The sequence below is a fragment of the Zonotrichia leucophrys genome, chromosome 1 (genome assembly GCF_028769735.1).
Source record: "Zonotrichia leucophrys gambelii isolate GWCS_2022_RI chromosome 1, RI_Zleu_2.0, whole genome shotgun sequence".
Taxonomy (NCBI): domain Eukaryota; kingdom Metazoa; phylum Chordata; class Aves; order Passeriformes; family Passerellidae; genus Zonotrichia; species Zonotrichia leucophrys.
In genome coordinates this window covers 105,786,596-105,810,834 of record NC_088169.1, presented here as the reverse complement: position 1 = coordinate 105,810,834, position 24,239 = coordinate 105,786,596, and the positions used below count along the sequence as shown (strand labels likewise).

General features: G+C 42.6%; 1 protein-coding gene across 2 annotated transcripts in view; it reads left to right on the top strand.

Annotated features, from left to right (window-relative positions):
• The first annotated feature begins 12,581 nt into the window (after window positions 1-12,581).
• USP25 (ubiquitin specific peptidase 25) overlaps window positions 12,582-24,239 on the top strand; it is an 87,740-nt gene continuing 76,082 nt past the window's right edge. Inside the window, exon 1 of one of the 2 annotated variants that reach the window (XM_064726758.1) lies at window positions 12,582-12,764. In XM_064726758.1, coding sequence (XP_064582828.1) covers window positions 12,720-12,764 — 45 coding nt within the window. In that variant the 5' untranslated portion in view covers window positions 12,582-12,719. The remainder of the gene's footprint in view (window positions 12,765-24,239) is intronic. The other variant, XM_064726747.1, reaches the window with a different exon arrangement.

Genomic DNA, 24,239 nt, shown 5'->3' with positions numbered 1-24,239 from the left:
TACAAGTTTTCTCACTTTTACCCTTCTGATTCTCTCCCCCATCCCACTGAGGGGGAGTGAGCGTGTGGCTGTGCAGTGCTTAGGTGCTGGCTGGGGTTAAATTTCTGTATATTTTCAATTGGTTATTACCTTTGAAGCCTAAAGAACATGTCAGATAAGCTGTTACCACATCTCACATGTCACCATGGAGTGCTGCAAGCCAGGTCTCTCTGGGAGCTGGCCAGCGTTGGCAGCGGAAAGCTGGGAAACTGTTATTATAAAGACCAACTTCATAGCTGGAAGAAGTGTTGGTGGAGGCAGCAGCTTTTAGTATAAAGGAAGCAGAGCCCATTCATTAGCTCTTCTTGCTATGTAGAAATTCAGACATGAAATAAAAAGGACTAGTTGTACTGTGCAACTCATCTCTGTGCGATGAGCTTTGACTATAACACCATGCTTTGACTATAACACCCACCAAATGTAATAATCATCTATTGGCCAGATTATCTTTTTCCTCTGGGGAGTTTGAACTATTTCCTGTTGAAACAGATTTTTCTTGTGTCACATCCATGCATTTCCCATCACTCTGTAAGCTGAAGAAGAAATATAGTCTGACAAATTAATTAGCTAGAGTTCTCCTATGTAGGAGATCACGTAGGAGTGTGTAGACCTTAGAGGAGTATTTGTCACCAAATGAACATGTCTGTGCTAGTTCAAAATGCCCTTCAAGCTATGTCTGAATTATTTGTCTGTTCAAATGAGTTACTCCTTCTTGTGGGTGGACTCAAGAATCTTGTCCTTCATCTTAATTTGTATACAGCAGATTCATGGCAGAGTAACTTAGTCACATGAAGGAATGCAGATAACACCTCCCTTGTACACCATGCAGAGCTGTTGTAAGCCAAGGAGTTGTATAGGTAACAGACTAGTAAAACCAGGCCTGGGATGTCTACCAAAACAATCAGGTTGCAAACTCTGCATAGTCAAGTTAAAAATCTAATTTAGCTATTTGTATGGGTTCTTAATCATACATGTAATGTGTACAAGTTCACATTAAAGTTAGAATTAATTACATCTTTCAACTCATGCATCTGAATGAACAATGCTTTGCTTAATGCAGCTTTGTTTTTATAAATATCCTCCCATTATGCAGCAACTGAATATTCCTGTTTTACCTTGGCTTTTGTGTGTGGGAGAGGCACTCTGCAAACTAAATATATCCAGTATTAATTAAACTATGCATCTCGGAAGGACAGCAGGATAATTCTTCTTTATAGTTTTATAATGAGATTTGTCTGAACATGAAAAAAGCTCAGCTAATTCAACATTTTTAGTTCAATTTTAGATCTATCTTTACATCAGTGAGCGTGAGCAGAAATTGGCTCCTGTATTTTACAACCTGGTACTTAGGAAAAAAGACTGTTTTTGAAACTGAGTTTAGCAAATACTCAGAAAACAGGAAGAAACAATGCACAGGGAAAGGAGAAATAGGGAACAAAACATGGAGGAAATGGTAGACATTTTTGGCACCTAAAGAAATGGGAGGAAGAGAAATGCCTGTGAAATATGAATTTGAACATGAAAGTTGCTGAATTCTAAGAATGACTTGCAGTATGTTAGGTCATAATTTTTTTTCTCTGTTATGTTTCTTGCCTCTGTTAATGCCCCACATCTCCCACATTTGATGGCCTTTGTGCTTACCTCCCTCCCTTGTGCTCCATATGAGCCAGCAAACTTACCCAGCCCACAAAGCTGGCATATCCCACATTTTGTGCCACAAGCCGTTTGCACAGGGTTTCCATCATCCAGGATACAGCTGGTGGCTCTGATTCAGAAATGCTGAACACAAGGGCTGGATTTTGCTCTCAGCTGTCCACAGAAACCATGGAAAGGTTTCACTTCTACCTCGGATTCAGCAGAATCCAAATCTGGAGGTATTGTGAACTGGATGATGTGAACTCAATGAACTAGAATTTTCCCACTGAATTACTCTACTTACAAATGGGAGAAGTCCCCAGTTTACTTCACCTGTCCCACAGTACCCTGTTATTCATAACTTGTGTTTATTCCTTGAACAAAGCAGTTTAGCCACTCTTGCAGCCCAGGGACAAGGAGGGGGACAGTCCTGCAAATTGTGCTGAGGTTGTTAAGAGGCAGAACCTCTTCAGCTGTTTTGTCTGTCCTGTCCCTTCCACAGCTGGCCTGCAGGGGTGGAGCACCTGCACGTGCCTCAGCACAGTGTCTTTTTTCTTGGCCCAAGCCAGCTTTTGTCAGCACTTTAAAGAAAATTGCTGGACTTTGCATCTCAGTCATGTACACACAGCCCCAGCAGCTGCTTTTCTGCGGGGATGGTTTTCCCTGGCAAACATGTGATAGCAAATTGTGAAGGGCCTAGAAACAGAAGGAGGAAATAAATAATGAATTTTCAAAGACTTCTGGACTTTCTTCTGTATTTCAGAAGTCAGTTCTTAGCCCCATATAACAGACATCTATTACAAACATTCTGAACCAAATGAAAAAAATATGTGGCAAGCAAGTACCAAAGATTACAAATATATATTTTGCAAAACTGCCTGTCATTATGCAAAGTAAATTTTATGCAAAAAGCGGCGCCACCTAAATGGCAGCATAACATATGCACACATTCAAGAAAGGCAGTCTTTTCAAACTATTGCCACAGTCGTGCAATAGCTTGAGTCTTTAATTACAAGTTAATCTATCCTAGTAAAATGAATTCTTTAATGTGGGGATTGGGGTTTTTATGTTTTTCACTACTACTCTTCCAAGATTCTACTCTTCCAAGTTGAAACAGTAAAGAGACATTACAGGAGAAGGCAGAGGTGCCTGCATGTGTGACAACATGACAGTAGTTTTGCTGCAGCTTTCCACTTGGCAAGGTAAGAAATCCCGTTTTAGAGGGCTCAGATGTTACCAAAGCAGGCCTATAGCTAAAGTCTGTTAATTTCTCACCTTAAACTTAGACACAAACAGGAACTTTTGCAGTTACAAGCAGGAGCACCCCTGATAGTTATGTTTTTCTCCAAATTACTCTTTTCTGTGTTTCCTGGCAAGTAGGACTGGTCTCATGGCATTGGGCTGCAGTGCTTTGCTGCATAGCCAGAGAAAGCAGGCATGGCAGTTTATATGTGCTGCCTGCTCTTGTACCATGATGCATTTTCTTCACACAACCTCCCCAGAGAGCTGGGCTGAAGTTACAGCACGGTGCTTCAGAGTGAAACTGCCTTAAAAAAGGATAGAAGTTTTATATAGGTTGCAAACCCAGATGTCCATTATCTAGTTGGTGCAAGTACCTGTCTTTGTGTTGTGTTTTGAAAGGTTCCAGAAAAGTCCATGGAAGGCTTTTAGATGTGTTGGTGCAGGTGCAATGATAGCTGTGTCAGAACCAGAAGATGTTGCAACTTCCTCAGTAGTAATAATAGAAGGGTTGATGCCATCCACTTCCCTAGTTTGTCTTTTCCTGCTTTGTCATGAGGGTGTCAGTCTGGAAGGGCTAGAAAGCGGAAGACTTCAGTTTTGAAATATTTGCAATTGTAAGCAGGCAAGAAGGAAATGAGAGCCTTGACAGTGGCAGAGTGCTTCCCTGCAGTCTGAGTGACAAGCTGGGGTCCAAGCTCCACTACAAAGAAGGCAGAGTAGTGGTTTTGAAAGTTAAGAGTCTCAGTTGGCCTTTATAAGTTCTCCTGGTGATCTGTGGCAGTCTTAGGGATGTGACTGTCAGTAAAGACAGAGCATTAATGAACCTGAGTTTAGATCACTTTAAAAATATTGCAGGTGTGAAGAATGGACCAAAATTGAATGTATCAGAAGAAGCAACATTGATTCTGAGAAAATAGATTCCTTCATCTAGGAATCAATACTGACTCTGAGGAAATAGATGCCTTCATCTAGGGTCTTTCTAGATGAGTCCTCAAATCCATGACCACTTGAGTCAAACTGACTCTACAATCCATAAAACCTGGTCTTAAAATAAAGATCCCAGAGCTGAAGTTTTCCTTCCACTGAATTCACCTAGTGAAGATCCAAACTCATGTCATTGTGTGAATTAGTCAATACACCTTTTGAACCTTACACAAAGATGTTGAATTTGTCTATTACATTGATCCACATGTCTCCTCTGTGGTGACCAGAGTTCACTAAAGAACATTTTTAATTATTTTTTGTCATATAGCTGAAAGAAAACCAACAACAGCAACAACGAAACTCCCATATCATACAGATGTGTTTACCTGAACTTTTCACCTTATTGTAGATACACAGGTGGGATGGGTACTCCCAAATCTTTTGTCCTGTTTCTCTTGCTCTGTCACATGTGTGTGTAACTCGTATTTCCAGTGCATCATACTAATGTTTTGACAGGCCATGAAGTTGTGTTTGCAAAGGCTCCCAGAGTGGAGGAACACTAAATTCTGCACAACTTCCACACCAGTCACCTGCCTAACCTGGTGCAGAGAGCTGCTTGCCCTCATAGTGTGGGGTTTTCCCACAGTCCCTCCTTGTGATTGTGTCCTTCTACAGTTATTGCTTTGCCATCCCTGAGCTCTGTTTAGCCATTCCACCTCCCAGCCTTGGTTAACAAAAGTAAAAGGAGCCCTCAGAATGAGTAGCTTTGCCTACATTTCTACATGGAGAACTAAATTAAGTGTATGATGTCACCTCCCTGTAATGCTGACCAGCTACTGATGATGAACCTCTGTCTCTGCCTTCACACTTAGCTAATCAGTCTCCATCTTTTTCATGTGATGAGCTATTTTATTGTCTCAATTTTGTCCGTTTTTATAAAGAACACTTTGGAGATGTTCTTGTTTCATTGACTCTCTGGAATACTGTATTGAGCTTGTTTTAAATTGCAAAGTGTGCCCAAGTGCAGTGTGCCTCAATGAAACATGCATGAAGTGCTGTTCTGAGCAGCTCCTGCTGTCAGTCCGTGCACAGTGTGTCTGAGGAGGCCGCTGCTCCCAAGTTCCCCAAAAGCACTGCCCAATATCACCGCTTCAGTTCCTGTCTCCATTTTAGATTCTCCCTCTCCAAAATTAACCCTTGCTGTAGCTGTTCAGCATGGAGTCCTAGCTAGTGTAGCACTCTGCCCCTTCTGCATGTTCAGTTCTGTGGCAGGAAAGCTGACCCTGAGCATGGCTTTCTTTGGGAACATTTACCAAATATGTAAGAAGCTGAATAGAGTTTTACCAGTGCATACTAAAGATCTTCAATGGAAGTCCCCAATGAGAAGCAAATGCCACTGGAGATCATTTCTCAAACAGTCTGACTAATGCAATTTATGACCCCGTCTCATCTCCTCAGGCTCCTGTTTAGCTAATGTGTCATCCTTTCAATCTTATGTTTCACCCCAGCTGTCCATGTTTTTACATTTAAAGGCTTTGCATGAGCTGTGCCTGATACTGTAGTAGTAAAGGTCACTAGGCTGACTTTACTATTAGGTGGGTTTCATTTTTATATACCAAACGTGATGAGGAAGAGTCACAGTCAAATCTGTTGACAAGAGCAGCTTTAAATGTTGAACATATTAAATGACTTTGCTTTCAGTTGGTCTTCTCAGGACAAGGGGGAATGGAAATCTCATTAGAATATATAAAGTGACAGATTTTGTGGTATCAAGTGTACTCTTGGAGCCCAATATTGTCCCTCATGTGAATATACAAAGAGTAAAGTTGCATATTTATTTGGAGGTTGGCCTACAGCTGTGTCTAGAGAAGCCACTGATAACAGACACAACCACCCTCAATGCATCTCTAAGAAGAATTAATGGCAATAAAGGAATCTTAAAGGGCTATTTTATATATATATATAAAATATATATAATTATTTAATCAATACATTATATATATTGATTTAAAACTTCCTTTTTCTTTCTTTCTAGTAGGTAACCTCCCCAGAATTAATTATTAAAACAAAAACTTTTTAATCACCCAAATGAACACTATGTTCAGGTAAAATAAGACAGATATGTCAGGTGAAATGGTCTGCAACTGTCAGCATTCTTCTGTACCATTTAGGAAAAGCAGGCTTGCTGGTTAAAACCATGACAAGAAAACAAAACAGTTTTTTGTTTTCTCTTATTCCTTCTGACTTACAAAATTGCTATTTTTACAGTCAGTAAATGTGGTCAGACACCAAGGAATACGTTATTTTCTGCCCAAAAAATATATTTTAAAAGCATTTAGTTTCTATATGCAGGTAAAAATACAAGATGGTGTGAGCCTGACCATGCACACATCAGTAATATTTTGTATCTACTCATTTTTTTTACATATATCTTACAATCAGTAGGAAGATACAAACCAAACTAACAGCTATTTAAGAAAATTAAGGACATGTTATCTGGATGTAAAAGAGAGGAAACTGCTCAGAGAATGTAAAAATGTAAACATGCAGTTCCTTTTGAGGAAATTTCTACACCTTTTACTCAGTAGTTTTGTGTGATACAGAATAAGAGCTATTAAGTTAAAAAAAATCTTTAAATAGTCTGAGGGCATGAAAATTTTAGGCTGTAAAAATCCTACAAGATCCTACTAAAATCCTTTCTTGGGGAAAAAAGCCCAGAAGCTGTAATTAAATCCTACTATGGAAGTCATAGTCATTTGTGATGGACTGCCTGATATTTCCTTAACTTTTTACAGGATGAATACAATGAAACTTGTGCTAATGCCCACCATGGTCTATAGAAACCTGCCCATCTGAGGCTGAGTAGGCTGAAAATGAAGATTAATGAAGGAAAACCAAACCAAAACAACAACAACAAAAACCACCCAAAAACCAAACACACAAAAAAAGGCAAATTGCCATGTAAATTTTTATACAAACAAATAGTTTTCAGAAAAGTTTCCTATGTGCTGAGGAAGCCCTTTCTGTGTGTGTGCTTCTGCCCTGCCAGGGCTGAATACCTAGGAATATTCCCTAAATGGGAAGCAGTGGGTATTCCCCAGTTCATCTTCCCAGAGAGCACTTGACAGCTGAGCTCTGAGCATGCTGACAGGGTGAATCAACATGGCATGCAGAGCCTTGGGTTCTTCATTTAAAAATACAGCCACTGAGGGAGGCAGTAATGAAGTTTGTTCCTTATTTAAGACCCTCGTATTTAGAGTACTGTCCCAGTAGATGGAGGATTTGAGTGCTGCTCCCTCCTACACTGTCAGGGGTTTGGTGTCCACATTCCCCTCATTCCAGAGGAGTGGCCAGGCAGGGAGGCTGCAGACCAGGCTGTGATAAGGACATGGGCTGGTTGGACCTGAGCAAGGATCATTAGGCTTTAGTTGTGAAACATGAATCCTTATGTAAAGCATCTTCCCACCCATTCAAAGTATCTGGGGTAGGATATTAGGCACGTGCCTCCCTCAGCAATTTAGAAGGTTGCAGGTTGCTGGATGTTGTACATCCCAGCTTGAAGCATCCAAGGCCATTCCATACCTAGGACAAGGAACTTGGGTAACTAGCTGAGGTATTTTAATATCACCCTAAGAACTCAATACCTGAAACCTTTGTGAAATTATGCACTACAGTTTGGGGCCTTTTATTACTATCTTTGATTGTGGGTGGCTAGAAAGAAGGGCATGCAAAATGACAGAAGCAAAACATGGGAATTTTGTGTAGGTGATATATACTATGGGTAAATGAAGGTGGTATAGAATGTAATCTTATCCCCCAACGAGTTGCAGCTGGACCAATTACTAAAGATTAGGAGCAGGCCTGATGTTAACAGGCCACACCTGTAGCCAATAAGAACAAGTGGTATAAAAGAGTGGATTGGTGGGATCAGGAGTCAGATGATTACTGCAGGGGCCAGGAACAGTCAGTGCCTAGTGGAGTGGCCTGTGAGAAACATTGAGGAGGCATGAAACTCTGGCAATATGGAATCCTTGCACTATAATGATGATAGAACTCTCGCTATATAAGACAGCAATTTTGTGCTTGCCCTGCCAGCTTTGACTCCTAGTTTTATGTGTGGATTACGTGATCCTGATGGAGAACAACCCTGCTTGTCTGCATAGACCATCAAATTTAAGGTTATTGTCTAAGAAAACAATTGTCTGTCATTATTTATTTAAGGAAGAGTGCAGCATGCATTTACATGACTGCGTGTATGGGAATCTTATCCAGGAGTTGTGAAAGGCTGTCATCATGGTCAATGAGCTTTTGCTTCAACAAAAAGCAAGAAATGACTGAGTAGAGGAGAAGAACAGGGAGTTTGCCACTTGAAAATATACATGCAAAGTAAATGTGGGAAAAAATATATAGTACTGGCTTTATTACTTTGTAATACAAAAGAAATTGTTTAGACCTTGAATGTGAGTGTTACGCACTTATGGTGCTAAAAGTAAGAAATATCTGAGCTGAAATAGTTTAAAAATAAACATTATAAATAATCATTAGGTAAAGTCTAAATCAGGGGGAATATTAATTATTATATTGCTTAAAATTCTTTCAGTGGAAATAGTGATTTGTTGTGGAACATGCCAGTTTAAATTAGTTACCTTTTCAATGACAGAAAGAAGTATCTTGGGAACAGTTCTGTAAGTTCCTACTCCTTGAAAAACACTGGGTAATGCCTTTTGGAAGGACAAGCAGTCATTGCTGAGCTCTAAATTATTTTCAGCCACATACAAAAAAAATGATATGGCCTCTCAGGAAAGCTGTATGAAATAATATGATCAATGTGCAAGGGTGGTCAAGAAAGTAAATAAAATGTGAAGATAGCTAAGGTAAAAAGGGCACTTTAACCAGGTTCTTGTAAAATTCATAATTTTTGTGGAATTCAGCTGCAATTACATGAACTCAGGAGTGTAAATCTGAGAATTTTTGTTTTGAATGTAGCACCCCACTTTAAGAAGGCACGTGGACAGACATCTGCTGTCAGGAAGCAGTTAGAAGGTAAGGAACCTTCAGTTTAAGGTCAATAAACAATGGAATATGAAGTTGTGTTTTGCATAGCAACAAAACCTACGTTCACCTCATTTTAATTTTACTTTTAGGTTTTCAAAAGGTTTTCAGAAAATGATTGCTCTCTTTCCTGAGTTACAACTTTGGTTAGTTTTTATTTTGGTTGCCTTGGTTGATAACCACCAGGAGATTTTGCAGGTGCCAAAGCAATGCTTGAATGGTTACCAGTGACACAGAGAGTGATTGCCAAATGATTTCAAAAGTGTCACGCTATAAAAGCTGCTTGAATGGCCCTGGTTTTGTCAGTTGGCTGAACTATTTACTGCAGAGCCAAAAGGCCTAAGTGAAAGTGCTCTGAGGTGGGGTTTGGAAATGTGAATCCAGGGTTAACTACAGAGCCTGTGTTTGCAGCGTTCACTGCGCTTTTTAAAGCAGTGCTTTATCATCCCCAATACAGCAGGTTACACATTTGGGAAAGGAAAACCAAGAAGTCCTGACTTGTACTTCCCCAGCTGTAACTTATACAGCCACAGTCTAATTAAAGCCCTAAATAAATGTTGCACTTAATTAAGGACAAACCCAAGTCTATTGAAAATGGAGGGAAATAATGAGCTATTTCTTGTTGTACATGATCTTTGTATACAATAAAACATGTGCTAAAGTGTTTTGTGGTTGGCTGATGTTTGGCTGCTCTTTGCAAAAATGGGAAAACAAGGATTCCTGTGAGCAGGCAGAGGCTTTCCTTCCAACTGGCAGTGTGCAGATCAGGAAGGCACGATCACTTACTGATTTGAGAAATGAGTGAAATGAAACTTGATGGGTACCATCACCGAGCCTGGGTCACCGTCTCTTCTGGGCCAGCACAGCTGTTCCTGCAGCCAGTCAGTGAACCATTTTGGGGAACTGATCTAGCAGAAGAAAACAACCAGTTTAGGGGGGAGGGGAGTCTGTGCTTGTGTTTCAGGTGAATCACTTCTCCAGCCCTGCTGGTGAGCAGGAGGTGCAGACGGGGGAACCTTGCTCAGGGGACCGAGCAGCTGGAGGCAGAGGTCCTGCCATGTGTCACCAATTGTTTAACAACCAAACCATGTTTGGTAACAGCCAAACCCTGTAATATTGTTAAAAGGTGAGGAGCAACTAAGGGGAAACCTGACAAACTTCTGTGAAAATATACACACATATATATAATATATATATATACATATATTCTTCCTAAACTGTGGCCCTGAAAAATCATTAGTGTTTTCTGATGAGGTACAAATTCCAGCCTTGTGCTCAATGTACTTCATAGAGAGCTTGAGCTGCAAACAGAACAGGGAACTCTGCTCTCTCTGGTTCCCAGCAACACTGTAAGTATGACAGAATCATTTGTGTGGTTGTGGTTCAGATGATGTATTTCAATGGTAAATCCCTGTCTTGGGATTGGTTTGCTCACCCTTTTTTTATATTAAAGAAAGTTAGGAAGCTGGAGCCCTTAAAAGTGATAATTTTATTGGGGAAGGGAATTTAATGGAAGGTGATTTTGTCATGCTATCCTGATTTAAAGAGAATTGAACAAAATGTATGATTTCTTCTTCCTTTTTGGATACATTTTATTTTGGACACAGGAAAGCTATTAAATGAAACAGTGAAAACACTTGAAAAAATATTGCAAGACAAATGTATTTCATTTAAATGCTAATTTGTTTATAATATTTCCAAATAATGTAAATAATTAATAGTTTTGATGAGAGTTATCTGAACATAGCACATGTCAAAAATACGATGAAGAAGCTGTAAAAATGTATAAGAAAAAGCATGATTGGAAGAGGACAGAGGAATTGGACTGGCACTCCCACACAGCTGCTGCAGAAAAGGTTTTTAAGAAGGGCTCAAGCTGCTACTGTTGCCTTTCTTACACATAGCCATCAGTCTGAGCAGAGAAAATTTCCACTCCTATCTCCAGTGAAGTAATTTGCAAGCCATTTCTGATCCCGTTACATTATCTGCATACTTTCTTGTCTTTTGCACAATAATTTCTTTGGGAACATTAATTTTAAAAATTGCCTTGCATATTGCAGCATAAAAGGAAAAAAACATTAAAACTGATACAATCTGTGGGCAACAAACCTGAGAAGTGCAAATATTGATTACATTGCAACATCTCCTGCAGAGGATCTACGGTGAAATAAAGCAGTGGTTGCAGGTTGTCATGAGTTGTGCTTGTGTTTTACTTAGAGTCCAGGATCTTCCAGTGATCTTTATTACCTGATAACCTCAGTTTTAAAAAGATCCATACTCCACTGTGGGGAGAGGAAGGCCTTGAATTACAGTCTCATAAAGACTGTGTGTGACAGACAAGCAGTAGCTGCAATTCATTTTGTTGCATTAGGCTCCCAGCTCATGTTTTTTAGGTACTTGGGGCTCTCAGAACCGTGCTGCTCTCTGCAGCTTTTGCTACAGACTAAGCTTTGCTGGCCTTGGAAATGGAGCTGGGACATGGATACCATGCACTGGCATTCCAAATGTGGGGTGGGCTTCTCTGCTGCCCTTCATCTGCTTCTGGGCAAACATGTTTTGGCCACCCAAGTCACTTTGCCCAAAGCAGAGCCCTTTCTTGCCCTTTCCTTGACACCCGGGGTGGCAGAGGGACAATCTCTTCCCTAATACTGTTTATCTGTGGTGCCAAAATTCACTGTGGGCTGCCAAGACCAGCTGCATCCCCCCACACATTAATGATATTCCTGTACAATTTGAATGCTGAACACCATCACCCCATGGCTCACCCAGTCAAACCTCAGGGAAAGGGATGACCTGCAACTTTAGGATGCACCATTACTGTGTCTGGTTCTGGGGTCCTCAAGGAGCTCCTGGAGAGGGTCCAGCAAAGTCTACAAAGGTGATCAGGGTCTGGAGCATCTCTATGAGGAGAGCTGGGCCTGGTCAGTGCGAAGAACACTGAGAGGGGACCTCATGAATGCGTACAAAGATCTCCAAAGTGGGTGCCAAGAGAATGGTGGGGCAACAGTGAGCCCCAGCAGCAGGACAAGGAGCAATGGCCATAAACTAAAACACAAGAAGTGCCACATCAACACGAGGAAGAACTTTTTTTTTTCTGTTGAGGATGGCAGAGCACTGGAGCAGCTGCCCAGGGAAGGTGTGGAGTGTCCTTCTCTGGAGACATTCCAAACCCACTTGGACACGTTCCTGTGCTCTGGGTGACCCTGCCTTGGCAGGGGGTTGGGGCGGGTGATCTCTAGAGGTCCCTTTCCAACCCGAACCATGCTGTGATTCTGTGATTCATTAGGCGATACGGTTTGTTGTCGCTACGAACAGCGACAGCGCTGGCTCAGAAATTCCCTGGCGATCCCCTGGAAAGCGGCACCGGTCCGAGCTGCTCTCGCTTCCCCCGCAGCGGGGCAAACTTTGCCTTCCCGGGCAAGGACGCGGCGGGGCCGCCCCTGCGGCGGGCAAAGGACGCGGAGCCCTTCCCGAGGGAGGAGCGGGGCGGCCCCGCCGAGCCCCGCGGCCGCCGGGCGCTCCCAAGATGGAGGCGGGCGGTGTGACAGGGCGGGGAAGGGGCCGGGCTGGGGCTGCGCCCGGGGCAGGTGCGCGGGGCGGCGCCGCCGGGAGCCGCAGCCGGGCCGAGGGCGGCGCTCGGCGCTCCGGGAGTGGCGGCGGGGCCGGAACGGGGCTGCGCTGCCCCCCCCGCCGGGCGGTGACTCGGGCTCCCCCTCCCGCCCCGCCTCCCGCCCCGCTCGCCCAGCCCGGGCCCGGCCCAGCTGCCGCCGCACGGCGCCGCCGCCACCCGCCGAGCCCGGGGCGCCGCCGGGAGCCGCGCGGGGGCCATGACGGTGGAGCAGAACGTGCTGCAGCCCGGCGGCGCCGCCAAGGTGAGTCTCCGGCGGGGCCCGGCCTGGAGCGGCTCCGCGTCCCCGCCGCGCCCGGGCCTGGCCGCGCCCGCTCCGGCTCCCGCCGTTCCTGCCCGTGCCGAGCTTCTGCCGGGCCTTCCCCGTGCCGCGGCCTCGCCTGGGCCCCGCCGCTCCGGCGGCCGCGGAGCCGCAGCGGGGGCCGCTGCCGGCCCGGCCCCGGGTCATGCCGGCCCTGGTGTCCGCGCTGCCCTCGGGGGAGCCCCGGCGCGCTGCCCGCGGCCCCGGGCGGGCCTGTTGCGCTCGCAGGCTGCCGGGCAGCGCGGCGGGAGCGGGGCTGGGCAGCGAGAGCGCGGGGTGCCGGCCGAGCCCCCCGCGGGCCTGGGGGAGATGCTGCACATGCCCGGCGTGACCCTGCAGCGCCGGCATCCGCGCCTGCCAAAGGTGAACGCTATTTCCAGCGAGTGACGCGCTCCTGCTGGAGTGAAAAAGTGCCGGGTTTGGGGACTCGTGGTAACGTGCATCATGGAACGGGGTTAGGGGAATGACGGCGCTTCCCAGCCTTTTGCTGCGCGCCAGGACTCGGCGGAGAATGTTTCTCTGTCAAAAGAAGAAAAAAAAAAAAAAAAAGATACCTTCTAAAGCTTTCCTTCGCTTGAACTGAACTGTTAAGAGAAATGTCTAAAATTAAATTGCAACACTTTTAAAGTAACATGTTTTAAAGGTAATTTGTAGGTTAACATAACTCTTGTGGTTAGTGGTATGACTGTTGCCTTTTCCCTGATTTTTATTAGTGTTTTATAATGGCATGTACTGCCTTCACAGGAGGATAAGGTGGATGTGCTTTGGTATAATCGGGGTGGAAGTTAAATGGCTGCAGCCCTAAGAGTGGACAGTGGGAATGTGCTGATTAGGGTATAATTGGTTAAAGTGGTACAGCTCGCATTTAAGAAGCCTTTTTGGAGGGAGGGCGTGTCTGGCCGAGGGCTGCTCTCATAGTTGGAAGTAGTTAGCAGTGATTTTGGCGGCTTCAGCAGGAAGGCAAGGGCTGAGCGCTCTGATTTTGTTCCTCTCTCAGTGTTTTCAGCTGGGGCGTGCTCACAGGTTAATGTAGCAGATTTGGTGCTACATGTGCCTGCTGTGTTTGAAAACTGATGTTGCTGCTGTGCATCTGACAACTTCTGTGAGCAAGTTTATCTTTTACAAAACCTCTTGTCAGTGGTTTAGTTAATATATCGTAATTCTCACGTCAGTTACATAGTGCCTTCTGGACCCAGAGCAGTGCTGCCTATTTGTGCTTTCTGACAATAATCCTGAAGGAGTAATGTTGGTTTTCAGCTGAGCTAGAAGGATCCTTAGTTTTCAGCTAAACTACTGCTTGTGGGTCAGTAGTTCAGTTTCACTTGAGCCTCAAATCCAAAAGGAGGTTGAGGATTGATTGTGGTATATGCCAGGTAATCCATGCTGCAATAAAAAATACAGCTAGTAATAATTCTGAAGTTGTAATCAGCATCTGTGGGCGCTGGTCACTTTTTTAAGTGTCTAGAGAAACTGAATAAAATATCAACGTTTTATTATTATTTTGGTTGAATCATCAGAATATTTTATTATCTGCAATTGTTTTTAACCTGTTTTATCTCTAACTGCATGCATTTAGAGAATGAGGGAAAGGCAAATCTTAAAAGTACTTTGTAAAAAAGCTTTATATGACTCCAAAGTGAGTATCTCATTGTTAGTGAGACTGGCTATCTAATTGGATTATAAACTTTTACATTGATTATTTGCATGTAAGAAGGCAAATGGTGAAGGTGCAGTGGGCTGGTGGATGGATGAAAGGTCGAGAGGCTACCACAGCAATAACTTACTATTTTCCCTCAAAAGAGGAAAAACCCAATGTCCACCAATAAGGGAGTTTGTTCTGGAGACCTCAAAGTTTGTTGCAGTTGTTTTCTGTTAGCGTGAAGAAACCACATACAAGCAGAAATACATTGGGTTTGCAAGAGATGCCTGAGTCATCAGCATACCTTATTCGGAGCCGTGGTTCCCAACATTGTTCATCAGATGTTTTCTTACTGTCATACAGGAAGTGTGTGTCAAACTTCAGCAGCACTTGGAGATGTAGCTTTGTATTAATAAATGCTCTAACTACAAACAGGCTGCTTCCCACTGAAGCTATCTTTAGTTTATTGTGTAGTTAAAGCAGCTGCGTCAGGTCAAAAGAAGTTTTTTCTTTCATCTCTACTGGTCATCTTGACCCTTAGTTAAAACTTGTAAATTATGTCCTGAAGCAGATAATTAATCAAATTGTTCTTGTAGCTCATGGCCCTTGTGTGCTTCTCTGACATTGCTCGGTGTCTGAAGGTTATAGGTACTGTTTACAGTAAGACTAAAGCATGTGAATAAAGGTAAACAATGAGAGAATTTAAAAGAAAAGTAGCTTCTTGTTTTGTCCAGTCTGTATTTCTGTCCTGTCCAATCCTCTTTTTTTTTTGGGTCAGGCATTTTGCTGCTGAGGAAATAAGGCACGAGTGTTGCAGGATTTCCCGTACTCCAGGCAGCCCTACATGGCTGATGCCTGTGTACCTTAATTTTCCTCCTGGAGAAGGATCTTCCCAAGCTGCCCCTTGTGCTGTGCTGACCCTTCCCTTGGCCAGTGTCCCCTGCACAGGCTGGGGGGATGGTGATTTTCCTGCTAACTGGAAGTTGTGATGTGGGGAGGTTAAACATGTTTCAGCATTGTCTCAGCTCTGATAATTACTGTGATGGTCATCTCAGAATGGCAGATTGAAGAAGCTGACTTTTAATTGGTGGCACTTAGCTGGCCTCTCAGCAATGTGTGTTATCAAGTTCTGCTGCTTCTGGAGAGAGCCTGACATTTGGTTGATACATGGATTTAAAGGCTGTTTTATCTGTCCTTTGGTTTCCCACACCCACTGTTATTTCAGACCTGTGATTCAGCAGTGCATTGGCAGTGTAGTCTCAGGAATAGTAGAATAATAGTAGAATAGAGCTATGTCAGCTCAGCTCATTTTTCTTTTTCTAAAAGAAGCACAAACTTTTAAGGATATTTACCCTTGAAATAATGCCTGCCTTAAAGCAAGGTCTGATACTAAATTCTTGGGGTAAAAAGGTGAAAATTGTGCTAGCTTCTGTGTGCTTCTGTTGTGCTTGTCCCATGCTTTTGATGTACTTATTATTTAAAGATTTAGCTAATAATATGGCACTGAGTTGTTTTTTTTTTTCCTAAGAGCAATAGCAATAGCTGCTATATGCAGATGATGATAGAGTTATCTGTCTCCGCCAATTGACATGATGCAGTCCTAAATGGCAGGAAGTGATTGCAAAGTATCTACTGAGCACCTGGTACACAAGGAAGATATCTTGGGAGCTCTGTACTCTCTTTTTTCTTTTTTTTTTTTTTTTTTTGCATCTTGGTGGGTGGCAACCTTCCAAGGTTTAAAATTCAAATCTTTAAAACCTCTGGATCTTGAGAGTTGAGTTCAGAGTTGCCTGGTGGATCCAAGAGGCTGCAGGCTCCCTCTCTCATCACCAGCCCTGAGCCACCCTTACCTGTGACCAATGTGCAGGTGTCCCTCTGCAGCTGAGAAATGGCCCCTGGGTCATGGAGTGAGGATGGTTTCTGCATCTCCCCATGAATGGGGAGCTGTCTGGGTTTGGACTGTGTGACAGCCGAGCTTGGAGGGCTTCAATGTGGGGTGTGGGGTGTTACAGCTGCCAGTGCTGGTACCCAGAGCTTTAGTACCTCTTTGTCCAGAATGAGCAGAATAACAACGCTGGTTTACTGAAAGTGTTTGCACCAACTACTGAGTAATTTGCAAACATTACTTGAAGGACTGTGGAGTTATGCTGTTAAATATATGCATCTTGTTCTGTATTTAAGAAGCTCATATCAAAAAACTTTGTAATACTTGTAGTTACACCTTTGACACAGATTCCTGTTGGTATTTCTGAAAGCTAGAGCAAGGTGCAAAGGCCAGTGATTCAAAGTAATTTTGAAAGCCCTTGTCAAACTGGTCTGCTGAATGCCTTCTGGTTTTGTGACTGTTTTGATGGATTTTGTTGGGAATGGGTGGAGGTGTGTGTGTGGTTAGTTTTGAGGTTTTTTTGGTCTTTTTTTTTGTTTAGTATCTATGCAAGCTTGCTGAATCTTGTCTTTATTGATATATGCTATGAATCAGCACCTTCATGAAACCTTTAACATCAGGTTAAAACTTCTTGCTTTCAGAAAACCTTTCACAGAAATTCAGTAATGATTTTGGCTGTGTTTGCAGGTGTTTACAAGTATAGTGCTAGCATTAGAATGTGTCTGAAATAATGTCTTTAAATATTTTTGGTCCACACCTTGAAAGGAAAATACTGCTTCAGAATATGAAAGTTTATAGATTTTCCTGGTAAGCTTTGGTAGTATTATTTTAAAATATCTGTAATAAATCCTTAACACACATTCCCCCCTCCCCTCAATATTTTTAGGATAACTGTATTCACAGCTACTATGAGCAGCAGCTACAAAAGGTAGTAAAACCCATCAGCTTCTATGAAAAGGTCAAAAAAGCCAAATTACCCATGTCTTAAAATAGAAAAGTATTTAACACTTTAAAAAGTGCTTCATAAAGATAAGTGGAAGGGTAATTGAACAGTTGTCTTTCTTACACTCTTGTGCCTAAGAAGATATTTGTGGCTGGCATCTCCTTAATTCTGTGAGTATAGCTGGTGTCCGTGGACTTGAGTAACTGAAGGGGAATAAAAGGTAGAACAAAAGATGGAATTTCTTTTCTGCTTCTGGCTAAATCTTCTCTACTTCCCTGCTGAAGGACCCATCCAGGAGTTGACAGCCCATTTTTTCAGTCCCTGAGAGGCTGGCTCTGTAGCTCCAGTGATGTGAATGGTGAAGTTGAGGGATGTCACACGTGCTGGGGACCGAGTGGCCAGGTTGGTAAATCAACCTTAGGCCCCAGAGGACTTGGAGAATCCCTTTTCAGGCTGGGCCCTGATCTTTGCAGGACCACCAGAGAGGTCTCTGACACTCACCTGTGCCAGGAGCTGTCTGAGGAGCTGCATCAGTCATCCCCTTACAGCCATTGCTGGCAGTGCCAGTGACAGGGGGATTATTGAGGTGTCCAGAGGTGCCTAAAGATGTATTAAAATAGTATTGTTCTTCACTTTCTCCAGTGGAGGTACTGATTTTCAATTCCCAGCTGGTCAAGAGTCAAATGTGACATTCCTGGTATTCCACAGCATAAAAAGTAAACAAAAAGCTTAAGAGCTGTGTCTTCAGTCACATGTATTCATGTAGGAATAAATTCCTTTAAAGGCCTGAATTTTCAGTTTTATTTAGTTGGTTGTGTTTTTGGTGTTTTTTTGGATTTTCTGTTCTTGTTAGGGAACAGCACTCTTAAAAAGCTGAGGGGGATGTGTGTGTGTGAGTTGCTGGGGCCTGACTGAAAGAGAAAAGTCTTTTTACTTTCTCTGAGTGGAAAAGCCAGAGGTGTGGGAGCAGATTTTCTGGGAAATGAAAGTATCCTGATGGCTTTCACTTTCTAGTTCTCCTGTGAGAGTCACTGTGATTATTTAAAAGTGGGTGGAGATTGCCTTCAGTCACAGTGAAGGGTTGTGTGTGTATAGGTGTTTGGGAGTTGTTTGTTTGTTTTTGGATTGTTTTGTTTTGTTTTTTTTCATTTGTTTGCTTGGGTTTTTTTAGCTGGCTCTGTTACTACACTTGCCCATCAGGCCCTAGTGACTAAGTTACCAATGTGATGGTCTTCAGTCAGCAAATGGATACCTTTAAATGAAAGAATTCAGGTTCTCATTCTCAGCAGGGGCCTGTTGACTTGTGCCTGGGGTAGCAGTGTAACATCACTGTTCAAATCACAAATTAAGAGTATTAGGTCAGTAAGGTAGGAGAGGCTGTTGTGACAATGTATTTCAAAAGGATTTTGTGAATTCAGGGTTCAGTCTTCTTTTCACATAATGAAATAAAGTTGACTTTTCTTAGCTGATGGCTACACTTTATCAGTTGGGGTGCTGTTAAAGAAGTCAACATATACCACAAGTGGAAAATATTTGACTGGAGTGAAAATTCAATTTCAGTAGTCAAGTGACTCTAATGTCACTCAGGTGTGATTTCTGCCAGGGAGCTGAGTGTGAGCTACATGGGATAAAAGCTCCCTCCGTTCCCTTTGGGACTGTGATATGTTCAGTGTTCTGGTTAATGGCTGGTCAAGCATAATTAACAGGGAAAAGCTGATACTGTGAATCACAGGAGTTAGTTGCTTGCAAAACCATGCAAGTTAAAAGCTTTCTATAAGCTCATTCCTTTTATTATTTAAAAAGGGAGAGAATGCTAAAGCTGTGGAGCTGAAGGAAAGATGAGGAGGTGAGATGCCTTCCTGCAGAGCTTACCTTGCATGATAGTACAAACTCAGGCTTTGTGCCAAGTGAAGGTACAAACTCAGGCTTTGTGCCAAGCTAAAGGAAATACTTTTTCCTGTTTCCTCAGGCTGAGGAATGCCATCTCTTGCTGTTTTTTGTGAGCACTTGTAACTCTTACCTTGGCAACACAGTGTGTTCTGTACAGCATGTGTCGGATTTTTCCATGTTACTTTACGTTAATACTGTGCTGAATATAGATGTTATCAAAAGCTGTATTGTGCCTGCACACCTCAGCCAAGCTTGCAGGTAAAATTGGGAGCAGCTGTAGTGTTCTGAATCTAAAATGTTGCTTTTTTCCCAGCATTGCAGTTTGCTCTCTCTCATTGTATTGCAGGGTTTGCAGTTTTTCATTGCTAAAATTCTGTAGGAGTTCAAAACTTGCAATTGACTAAGAGCTCCACAGACCACTAGTGGGAAATTTTCATGAAACTTCTTTGTGAATGATCCTGTCCATAGCACCTTTGTGCTCTGTTTAACCCCATTTTTCAGAAGTGGATCAAGCACCTCTTGGCTGCAGAGGGTTACACCTCCCTGCCTCAGTATTGGAGGCTGGTACCCCAGTCTGTGTTCTGGAGTGGCTCTGGGGGTGTGCTGACTCCTGCTGACACTCACAGGGCTCTAGCTTCTGGTAGAGGAGTGGTTTTAGCATACTGAGCTGCACAGGAGTTTTCCTGGGGGTGTTGTGCAGAATCTGAGGGTTTGGGCTTTAATCTGAGTGAAATGTTAAGCAACATTGACTCAAAATGTTGAGGTTGCTGTGAAATGCTGTAAAGGAAGAACTGTGTTTCAAGATGGTGTAAAGGGCAGATTGACACAAAATATCATGAGCTGGACACTTTGATGACTTCAGTTGTTGGTGACAGGCTTTCTGAGTTCCCCTTTGTTTAATTATGGGGTGGCTTTCCCATGTATTTAGTGGCACCATTCATTCCAAGCATTTGAAAATCACAATGAAAATAATCTATTCAGACTAGACTTTGCAATTTAAGAAGGCACTGATTTATTTTTTTTTTCAGCTGGGTTTTGTGGTTTTCATTGTTTTGGAAATGTCATTAGCTTTTCTTTGCCGTAAAGGATGAAATTCAGGAGCATGTTGAAAGGCATCAGCATGAGAGTTTCCCTGAAATCTGGTGTTACCTGATGATGGGACTTCAACAGGGGCAGCATTGTTGTGAGCAGTAGCAGCACTGAGTATCCACAGTTTAAAAGTATCTCTCCTTCTAAGGCTGTTAGAGAGGTGGAATCCAAAGGACATGTGATGTGGAACAGCTTAAAGGCTGGAATGCAACTAGGTTAACTTTGAAAACATTACCTGACACAGATGTGTGTATGTAAACCACTAATTTTTTTAAGGGCATTTAAAGAAATATTGGTATGCAAATTTGAGCAAGTTTTATTCTGAGGTGCCCAGCTTTGACTTGATGCTTTTGTTTGTAGCTGGTTTCTGAATTATTTTACACCTGGTGGATTCTTGCTGAAAAAAATTACACTCTGCACAGTATTTATTTTAAAATGTTTCTGTTATCAACTAATTGGCAACAGTCAAGCTTATCAAAGTTTAGATGCCAAGAAAATGGAGATTTTGTTTAAAATATCCTTGACTACAGCTTTTTTAGCCATCAGGTGAAAGCGTATTTTCAGCTTTACAGTAAACAGAGGTAGACAGAACAATATATTTAATAAAAGCTTGTCAGAGAGGCATTAGTGTTTGCAAGGCATGGTCTGGAGCTATTTAAATCTAATTGACCCTTGTATATTACCGTACATAGAATTTGTGGAAATAAAAGCACATGATATGATGGCATTCTATGCCCCTGTGGCTTCATCCTGCCAATTGTCATCATTTCTCTGGTGTTGTACCCCAAAATCCAGAGGGCTCCCTTTAGAAGAGGATGTTCACTTAAAATTAGGGTCTGAGTCTGAAGTGTAAAACTTTTGGATTGTGATTTATCCAGCTGTATTTCCTGCCAGTTTTTACTTTTGTTGAATAGTAAATGGTAGGCTTGAGGTCACACATGGTTTATGTGATAACTGTGTGACTCCAAGGAAAGTCAGATACCTGTGCTTGAAATTTCTATCCTATTTGCAAACCAAAAATTGCACTTTCTGATTTTCAAATTTCCATTAAAACATAAAGCCACTTTGAAAAGTTGAATTTAGCTGTGTTTCTACTGGGTTTAAGCTGGAAAAAAAAGAAGAGTGTCACATGGAGGTTGAAAATAATATTAATTTGCATTCAGATGTGTGCTGTGAGAGTGCTTTAAAGTAAGCATCTGGAAAAGACTGGGTGTGCATTGGCACATGGTGTTCTTCGTCCTCTTCAGAAGAGGAGGTGGCAGGAACAGACTCCTACTCCACTTCCCTTTTGGTTTTGGTTTTGTTTTATTCTTCTGAAAGTTAGTTACTTTGAAACAGAAATTTCTCCTGGGACCACAGCAAAAGTACTTCTCTTTTTTCCCCCTAAAACTTTACACTGTATAGTTATGAATGGCCTGGTTAGAGGACTGAATACTATATTATATCCCAGAAATCTTAGGCTATGACTGAGAAACTTTGCAGGTTCTTATACTTTGCAGGTTTTAACTTTTGCTTTGTTTTGATATAGAACTGTGGGAAAATCTATCAGAACATTTTTAAACTTGTAAATATGATTTTTTTTTTTTTAAGATAGATAGCTTTAGAGATGGCTTGCACAGGGATTTCCCTTCTTGCTATTACCTATTTTCCTGTCTGTCAGGTACTTTTATTCAATTTCTGCTTGTATCTCTTATATAATTTCCCATCTGAGTATTTATTTGTTTTCATTTAGAGACTTTCCCACTACTGTGTGGTTTTGTTACTTTAGAATCTTTTAATGATTTGATGGTAGTAATTCGCAAGTTTTATTTAATTCTGACATCCAAGCTTATAACATTTTTTTAATGGGAAGCAAGAATTAAATCTTCTCTGTCTGTATCCCATTACTGGTTTGGAAATTAAAAAATAACTGACAACTTCTAAAAGTTACAACTTACTGGCAACTTCTAAAAGTTCTCTCTGGTCTTGCATGTGTTTTATGGGACTTAGTGCTGAAAGCCATAGAATGTCTTTTGTGACTGCCCTCTCTGGACCACAGTTGTCCCCTCACCTGAAGCTGCCTGGGACAGCCTGCAGGTCTACAGGGTAAGCCCTATTGATGGTGAAGACAGACAGATTTCCTCATTGTCCAGTTCCAGCTCTTGATAAGTTGCTGTGTTGCCTTGAAGCTTTTCCTGGGGCTGATTTTAAGGTGAGAGGTAAATGTGCCACCCTGCTGGTGCTGAGTGGAGGGTGTGTGCAGTGCACAGGCTCTGCTGAGTTGTTGGAGGCCAGGGAAGAAGGTACTGAGTGCTTTGTGACCTAACTGAATAGAAAAGGATTGAAGATTTTACTATCACAGTTAATCATCTCTGTCATTTGATGGAGAATGGATTGGCATAATGCTGCTGCTGAAAAGTCAGCACAGAATTGAAATTTTTGTTTCAAGTAATTTTCCAAAAATGTGAACTCTTTATGGGAATATTTTGCACCCCTTTTATTCAAGTCAGCTTCTGAAGCTTCAGGTAGGTGTGTGATGATGGCAGAAAGTAAGTTTTGGTATGATGCCATGACACTGGGAGCGCTAAATTACAGCAAACACTGCTTACAAACCAAGGTGGTTGTAGATTTCTTGAGACCGTGTCCAAATGTATTAGAATGCAGCACCTTCAGCTTCTGTAGGAGGTGAGGCAAATGTGTGCTTCAATATAAGGTCCATTAAAAAGTGTCCCCCAAACTTTAAGCCATGTCTTTCTTTCTCCCTGAAAGAAAATGGCCTAGAAAATTTCATTTGCCCTCTGTGTAGTGCAATGCTGAATTTACTATTTCTTTAGTAATAAAGAATTTATTTTTTCTTATTTATTCAATGCTGAATTTACTATTTCTTTAATTGTGAGGTAGTAAAATTGCACACTGATCCCTGGTATAGATCTCAGCACATCTTTGAATGCTGTAGTGTCTCTGTTGTGTTTGAGGTTCATTTCAATTCTAACATCCCCTGCATCCATGGAGGTTATTATCCAATGCAAGTGAAGGCTGCTGGCTGCCCTTCACAGGCTGTGGTGTGGCAGTGGCCTTTCAGTGACAGGGACACAGCAGTGCCAGTGCCTGCCTGGTGCTCGACCCACCAGGAAAGGCTGTCTTGTCTCTCCCCAGAAGCTGGAACTGCTGTCAGAAGCCTGTCACCTTCCAGGCAACCTGTTTAACCCTGCCCCAGATTTTACGTGGCCTAATGTTATCTGTAGGCTCATTCTTGTGCAGAGTTGTGCCTTGGGTCTGTCCGTGCCCACGTGCCCCTCCCCAGGCTGAAAACATGTCTCTGCACATGATTTCTTTGTAGGTGGTTAGCAGGATAAACCATCAAATAATTTAATGCTGCAAATAGGTCTGTGTGAATTTCCTGACATAATTTTGTCTTATAATGCACAACAGTTGGGAGGTGTGACCAGCTGAGGCTATGGGATGAGTTCACCTCTGGCAGACCTCACTGCAATGGGGTGGAGGTGCTTCCCCTCTGTTCTTCTTCCCAAGCCCTCTGTGTTGTCTCCTCTAACTTCTTGTGGCCCAGGATGTGGGCAAGAGCAGGCAGTGTGATCAGAGCTACACTGGCTGGCCAAGGTGCTGGGAAGCCTGGGGGTGCTGCTGAGGCTTTTGGGGATCCCTGAGGCCAGGCCAAGCTGCTGGAGGTGACCTTGAGCTGGAGAGGTAGGAGGGTAGACGTGCCTGGGTACATGCCCACTCTGTGATTACAAGGCTTGTTTCTGTAGGAAATCATGTTACTATTTTTTTTAATTGGACTCAATGGAAGACCTTTATTGAAAGGCTTTCTGTTAAGTTTGATTGTTGATTTTTTTTCCCCTCCTATTCAAAACAGACAGCTGAACTCTTTCCCCAAATGTGTCTCTTCTGCTGAATACAGTGGACTCTTTGTAATACAGACCTGTCTGTGAAAAAGTGCAATTTAAATTTTATTTACGATTTCTCTGCTGTACT